We start from the raw sequence: 7,566 nt of genomic DNA on the forward strand, positions 1-7,566 counted from the left end.
AGTTAATTTTGAGCGGATAAAAAAACAACTTTTAACGTAATTTATTTTTGGGGAATTGTATTATTTTATTTTATTTTCCAATTTCTACATCGATGTAATTGTTTTATATTTTTTATTTTGATTGTGTGTTTGTATTCTTCTTGATAGTAGTGAATAGTTATTTGTCCTAAAAGCAGTTGTATCGTAAGGTAAAGTTAACAATTAGAAACATAATAATATACTTGTCTTATTCAGTCCGTTAAGATAAGGTAATTGAATTGCCTAAAATAGTTTATATTATATAAATTAACACATTTAAATAATTCGAATGACAGTTTACTTTTTCATAACATGGATATGATTTTAACGTAAAAATACTAAAGATAACCTTCACTTTTTTTTTTTTGCCAGGCTGTAAAAACTACATTTCCCATGATGCCGTTCGCGGTGTAGCTTTCACCCCTGCTACGCTCTACACCCCTTTATGCTTTGACATCAGCTGTTCTGCCTACAGAGCAGTAGCATCCTGCAGGAGGAGACAGGAAAGGCGCACATCCGTGGTATGATGTTGCTTTTATTAATTGTCGCGGGCCTCGGAGTGGTTACGCTACTGGTGATTTTATTTGCACCACACATAAGGTAAGCAGCGATGAACGCACTCGTTTATTCTCATATTTAAATCCAGCGTCTAACACATCACGTATATTGTTGCTTGGCTGACAGGGCATCACATTGCACTGATGTAATCATTGCGATGAGGGTTCATTCACATCATATAAAATACTGTCCGTCCACTGAACTCAACTGATCGTTATTTTAAAGGTTGTTGGGTTGTTTTTTTTTTTCTATCAAGTATTAGTTCACGCGACGCTGACTGACATTTCAAGCAGAAAAAAAATCAATGAAACACAATGATGGCGCTGTGGGAGTCTTTGCACAGGAATGAACCGGGAGTCCATCTGAGCGGCTCGGGCCTATCAGCAGGCTGAGCGTAGGAGGAGTTATATTTGTATGCATTACTCCAACAGAGCGATTGGTTATGGGGCCGTCCTGCTCAGTGGCGTGGGTCGTATGACTTGACGCTCAAAACTGTCCGTTTTCCAAGTTTCTCTGTGAATAATTAAGACAGGCTGTCCATATGTCCAATCCTCACGAGGACATGACTATAACTGCCTGCAGAACGGGGGCTACTCGTCATGCAAATGTGAGCTGTCTGCTGTGATTCAATGTCCCCAGTATTAATCTGTGGTCATTGTGTATTAACAGGAAATATGCAGCAGGAGGAGTGTGCAGGCCCTCAGCCAGTGTGGAAGGCAAGACGGTCCTCATCACAGGGGCCAACACGGGAATCGGGAAGGAGACGGCCCTGGACCTGGCAGTGCGAGGTGACTTTTTGGTTTTTACGTTCAAACACACAGCACAGAGACTCTTTACATCCATAATGTACCCCGGACAATAAGAAAACAGGTGTCTCTGTAGGGCTACGCAATAAGATTAAAATCAGTATATTTTATATCCCATATCCTTTACATTAATATATATTTATTTATATATAATGATATGGGAAATACATACAATGACAATCACACAGATGTTAAGTGCAATTAACCTTGTTCCACTAGTTAATCACGTTTCTTTCATTTTAAAATCACAATTCGCTGGAGAAAACTAATTTGTGCAACAGAATAAAATGATGTCATGGTATCATCACATCTTCACCACACAATAAATGATGATTCTTAATTGTTGCCCAGCTCTAATCTCTCGGCTGTAGGTCACGAAAATCAGAGCACTAAGTAATAAAATGGCTGAATTCCATTTAGCTGCTTCAGTGAGCCAGCGTGCACAATACCAGGACCCTGAGTCCTGGTATTGTGCACGCTGGCTCACTGTCTCGACTTACTGGGACACTTGAATACAACATCAGTAGTGTTGTTAGTGACAGCTGGGATTTTCCTACTATGACGAGTCAAAATGTCTGCTGTGAAAAAGTTTATATGGATCTTACTAAAGTTATATTATATTTGTGTATGTCACATTAAAACAGCTGTTGCCTTTGTCAGTTAGAGATGATGCTGGTTGGCTAATGTTGTTGGTGACCCGCTGGACGACTTTTAATATTTTTGCCTTCATTTTGGTTTAAACACCCTGCTAAGATGTACTGTATAATATAAAGTGTAAAAAGGCTCTTTTCAAGCTTTTATTTTTTTGAACTTACATGGGAATTTTAAAGGAGATTTAAAAGAACTCCATAATGTCAACCAAAGACCTTTACACAAATATTGTAGTTTATGATCTTTGGTTGACCATGTTATTACGGTAATGCTTGGCTTGAGGAGTGACATAAGATGTGGCATCACTGAGCAACAAGCTTAAACCAGAGACCTCCAACAGAAGCCCCCTCTCTCCTCCCTTCTATGAATTAATGCAGTTTTGTCCATAGCTTAGCTGCTGCTTGTTTATCCACACGACAGGGGCGCGGGTGATCATGGCGTGCCGAGATGTGGCCAAAGGAGAGGAGGCCGCGGACAGTATACGAGCTGCGTGTCTTAATGCGCAAGTGGAGGTTCGAGAGCTGGACTTGGCAGACACCTGCTCGATACGAGCCTTCGCTCAGAAATTCCTCGGAGGTGAGCACAGAGTCACATCTACCCACAGAGCCCGGCTTTGTTGTTTAGCAGGTATCACGGCGGCCATGTTTCTTCTTTTTATTTTTGTGATGTTCTTCAGAGGTCAACCATCTTCATATCCTCATCAACAACGCCGGCGTGATGATGTGCCCCTACACAAAAACAATCGACGGCTTTGAGATGCATATCGGAGTCAATCACTTGGGTGAGGCCGCACTTAAATGTATTTTAATGAATAAATAAATCAAACCTTAAACTGGATTGAAAACTTGATGGAATGCTGTATGCCTTTCTTACGTCTGGCAGGGCACTTCCTGTTGACGTCCCTCCTGATCGGGCTGCTGAAGCGCAGTGCGCCGGCCCGGATCGTGGTGGTCTCGTCTCTGGCTCACAACTTCGGCTGGATCCGTTTCCATGACCTTCACAGCCAGGGGAGCTACAACAGTGGATTAGCATACTGCCAGAGCAAACTGGCTAACGTGCTCTTTACCAGAGATTTGGCGCGTAGACTCAAAGGTACACGAACACCAAACACACCAACACGTGGGAGAATAAACAGGTGGCCTGCTCCGCGCTAGCAAACAGAGTAGTAACAGAGAGGGTTAGTGGTTAGAATAGGACACAAACAACTCGTCTTAACCAGCCCTTTTGTGGGGGGAAATGTAGGTGCTTCAAGACCTCGTAGTGCACAAAGAGCTCAGTTCTAAATGTGACACCCCTTTAATTTTGCTTAGTATTTTTTTTTTTAAACACACAGATGGTGTGTCCTCGACTTGCATTTTGTAATTAAGTCTTTTTTAGAAGATAGTACAATTTTAAATTCCACAAAAGAATAAATGTTTTTGCCTAAAATGTCAGGTAATGAAAAATAAAAGAAAGAACTTGAGCTCTTTTTCAGGCAATTTATAACAGTGTTTCGTAATAATCAGCCTGATACCGCCGATCAGAAAGAGGAAAAAGAGTAATTCAATCGATATAACAAAAACATACCAGACATATGCACAAAATGTATGTAAACTAGAGGAACATTGTTTCATCGTATGTGGCAATAAAGGAAGAATAAAACATTCTGCGAAGAGGTAAGAGGTTATTCAGGATTATTTCAAAGCAAATCTTATGGTTTTGCTGTTGGGCTTATATCCATATAATTATACATAATTATAGTAAAAATGAGTTATAGACCCAAGCTTGCTTTACGACAAAAAATGTATGGAAAAGATTCAGACCGAGCACTACTCAATGGACAAACAGCATACATTTGAGAAGTTATAGCGGCTCTTCATTAATGATGTTAATGATTTAGATTTAATGATCAAGTGATGCAATTTATGAGTTTAAAGACATTTTTGTTTCTTCTTAATATTTGATAAATTTAGCATCTATTGCAATTAATATACTCATTTTGTAAAGATTATAATTTATTAAAACGGGAGGAGCATTCTTGTTATGAGTATTTTTGTGTCTCTGTTTTATGCAGCAATTTAATGATGTGTTATATATGATATGAACGTTAAAGGCTGTATTTCATTTTAAATACAAATATTGTGGGATTAAAAAAAAGAAAGATGTCACACGTCGTGATGTTTGTTTGTTGTCCTCACAGGTACCGATGTGACGGTGAACTCAGTCCACCCGGGGACGGTGAACTCTGACCTGACCAGACACTCGACTCTCATGACGATATTTTTCACCGTCTTCGCCACGTTCTTAAAAACTCCACGGGAAGGAGCGCAGACCAGCCTCTACTGCGCTGTGGCAGACGAACTGCATTCAATCTCTGGGAAACACTTCAGGTAGGTGACAACAAGCTAGACATTTATTGTGTTCCTTTCAAAGAAAAGGAATGTGCCATGATATATTAAATTGTGCAACACACGGGTTCCCGTAGAAGCCATGCGATAACCTCATCTCATCTTCTTTATTAATGTTTCGCTCCCCAACGACACAAGCTTTAGTGTCACCATGAGGAAGCTTCCTGCTTCAAAACTTGACTGCATCATGGTTTTCCTATTAGACAGTTTGTCATTTTTTTAATATCATTTTATGATGTACGATTACTCTTGAGAATGTGGGGGAAGGTAAAGGAATGCCACGGCTAGTATTGGTTAGACTGGTATATAAATTCAACATGGATAACGGATTACAGGCGTCGCTGACCTTGTTGTCAATACTAACAGCTGTTGTGCAGTTAAATTCTGCATTTTATAATTCTACTACTGCCGACATGCGGAGGAAGCAAGCTGCTAATGGAGCGATTGCCGAGCGGCGTACGAAGCGGACGCTTGAAGTCACGGTTAGCGGATTTGAGGAGGGCGATGGACACAAAACGGACGACTTTCCTTTTCTTATTAATGCATATTTTTGTGGAGTCCACACAGAAACTGTAAATGAACAAAAGTATAAATGCTCTCCAGTACGACAGGGAGTTCTGCCACCCTGCAGAGCTACGAGTGTAAAAAAAACAGACAACGAAACGAGTGACAGTCCGGGCCAAAGTGGTAGACAGACCAACACAGACCGACAGAAAAACAGTCACTTCCCGAGACACGCAGCACTAAACTTTCATTGCCGTTTGGTAAACTGAAATGATTTGGGGAGATTTCCCTCTGGAACCAGAGCCACTGAAAATAGGCTGCGGTCAAAAAGGCTTTTTTACTGAGTGAAATGACCCAGATGTATCTAAGTGGCAGCCATGATAAGACCTGGGAAAGGTGCCTAAATGTTTCCTTTCTCATCTCCTTTAGCATAGGGAACACTGGACCATCCTGTATGAAAGAAAAGGAGATAATGCCATCCCACAATTCCTTGCGGCAGCTACTTTTAAAAGGGACGCACATCAATAACATCCGGCATTGTGTAATTACATAAGCTAGTGTAAGTGCAGTCGGATTCTCTTAGTTTTCCTTTTGAATTGGCCCTTTTCACAGAAGCCGTTTTGACATGATTATAGTATACTAGCACTCATTACACCTGGGTTTACCCTGCAATGACTTGTTAAAATGGCTGCTGTGAAAAGACCCATCAAAGTGAAGATTCAGGACGCTTAATTTACTGTAGAGGGAAAAAAAAGACGGAGATAAGTTCCTTGTGTCTGCGTGGGTCCAGCCCTTCCAGACACGTAAAATACTTTGATGCTAAACATTATCATGCTCAAGGTCAAAGAGTAATGAGATCACTGCACCCAGAGTGATGACTCACAGCGTCATTAGCCGTTATGTAACCATAACCCCTTCTTTCATTTCAGTGACTGCGCCCCTGCCTTTGTAGCCCCACAGGGAAGAAGTGAGGAGACAGCTCGGAGACTGTGGGACATCAGCTGTGAGCTTCTTGGTATCGAGTGGGACTGATTCAACTTTTAACCATCTCAGTTCTCAAAGGAGTCCTTAGTCTTTCTTTGATCATTCATTTCAATATGGTTTTGATGTTCTGTACTTTGAGCGTTTACCTACTAAGCAGTCAGGTAATACTGTAAGAGGTACTATAAAGGTGAAGTTGCTTTTTTGTGTAATAATGCAGTAATTATATTATAATAACTTGAGTATTTGGTGCTCCTCAAACCAAACTCCACTGTATTATCATGTTACCACAAATAACTTTTTGACTATATTTTTGTGACACAATGTGAATACAGTGTAGGCAAAAAAGCAACTTGATGTATTGTAATGCTGTAGGAAACTGAAGGGTCAAGCCAGGGTAAACGACCAGCATCTTTATCGAATATCGCGTTCTTTTGATTTCTCTAGAATTTGCAGTTAAATTGCTCAACTTTTGTGCCAGCATTTCTAAACAATTGCAGGGGTTCTTTACAGTGTTTCCAGGTTGATAAAATAAATTAGTAAATTATCGAATATCAGCGCCTGTCTGAGCCACGATTACCGCTTGAATTGCATAAATGTATTTTGTGATAATTGTAGTCAATGTAGGTTATAAGGAGGTTTTTCTATATTAACCAAATCCGACTTAGAATCATGTCATTGCAATATTTGCAGAGTTTTTTCCCCATTTGCATTGCCAAAAATTGCACATTCCTAGAGTAACTACAGTTTTACATTTTTAGGATCTCCCTCATCATGTTTCCTTCTCAGCATTCACATGCAAGGTTGCCAAGAGTTTACATTCTGTGTTTTATACAAGTGCAACATGCCTTTTACTACACTTACATTCATGTTAAGAGTTGAATGTTTACATTTGATGTAAATAAACAGAGATATTACTATAAGGGTATTTGTATCAGTCCTTTCAAATTACAGTTTGAGATCAACAAAATGCCATCAGTAAAGTGTGAACTGGATTAATAGACAAAAACAGAGAAATGGTTCATCTCAAGCCGTGAAACATTAGATAAAGTTGAATTATTGCCCAGAACAAATGAGTCAGATTCTATCACAGCGTTACTTTGGAGGGAAAGGTTTGACATTTTGTGAAATGGGCTTATTTATTTTCTTGCGGAGACATACAATAATTATACCACTTTCATGTCTGTCTGCCAAATATATATGAAGCTAGCAACACTGAAACAGGGAAACAGCTAGCTTGGCTCTGTCCACAGGGAACACAAGTTGCAGTTAGCCAGGCTAACTGCTTCCCCTGCTTCCAGTGTTTATGCTAAGCTAAGTTAGCCCGCTGCTAGCCTTAGCTACATATTTAGCATACAAACATCAGGTTGTCATTAGTCTAGCTAGCAAACTAATGACAAGTAAATTTATGTCAAACTTTACCTTTCATTTCAAGAAACTTGGCAGCATTAAGCTCAATTTTCAATATCAGTTTTTATTATTTCATTTCATTTCATTTCATTTCATTTCAATTCATAGGGGATAGAGAAATCAATTACATTTCAAAATCATTAGTCTCTACATCATGAAAGCATGAATTACATATTTGACCAATAGGTTTATTTTTGTTAAACTCACTAAGTATAAAGTGCGGCAGTGATGAGACAACAGTCGACGTTAAG

The 7,566-nt window shown here is 39.6% G+C and overlaps 1 protein-coding gene across 1 annotated transcript; it reads left to right on the forward strand.

Moving 5' to 3' along the window:
- Window positions 1–500: 500 nt before the first annotated feature.
- Window positions 501–6,828, forward strand: rdh12 (retinol dehydrogenase 12). Its single transcript, XM_031847255.1, has 7 exons — window positions 501–618; window positions 1,246–1,364; window positions 2,454–2,609; window positions 2,710–2,814; window positions 2,916–3,125; window positions 4,213–4,402; window positions 5,854–6,828. The coding sequence occupies exons 1-7, from the start codon at window positions 542–544 to the stop codon at window positions 5,954–5,956; spliced, it is 960 nt and encodes a 319-aa protein (XP_031703115.1). The 5' UTR covers window positions 501–541; the 3' UTR covers window positions 5,957–6,828.
- The last annotated feature ends 738 nt before the right edge of the window (window positions 6,829–7,566 follow it).

Source organism: Anarrhichthys ocellatus, unplaced genomic scaffold (genome assembly GCF_004355925.1).
Source record: "Anarrhichthys ocellatus isolate YVR2014 unplaced genomic scaffold, GSC_Weel_1.0 scaffold7, whole genome shotgun sequence".
NCBI classification, from domain to species: domain Eukaryota; kingdom Metazoa; phylum Chordata; class Actinopteri; order Perciformes; family Anarhichadidae; genus Anarrhichthys; species Anarrhichthys ocellatus.

Coding starts and splice junctions, on each gene's coding strand:
- rdh12 (XM_031847255.1), top strand. CDS start 542: ATGATGTTGCTTTTATTAATTGTCGCGGGCCTCGGAGTGGTTACGCTA. Junction 1,365..2,453: donor CCTGGACCTGGCAGTGCGAG/GTGACTTTTTGG, acceptor TCCACACGACAG/GGGCGCGGGTGATCATGGCG. Junction 4,403..5,853: donor ATCTCTGGGAAACACTTCAG/GTAGGTGACAAC, acceptor CTTTCATTTCAG/TGACTGCGCCCCTGCCTTTG.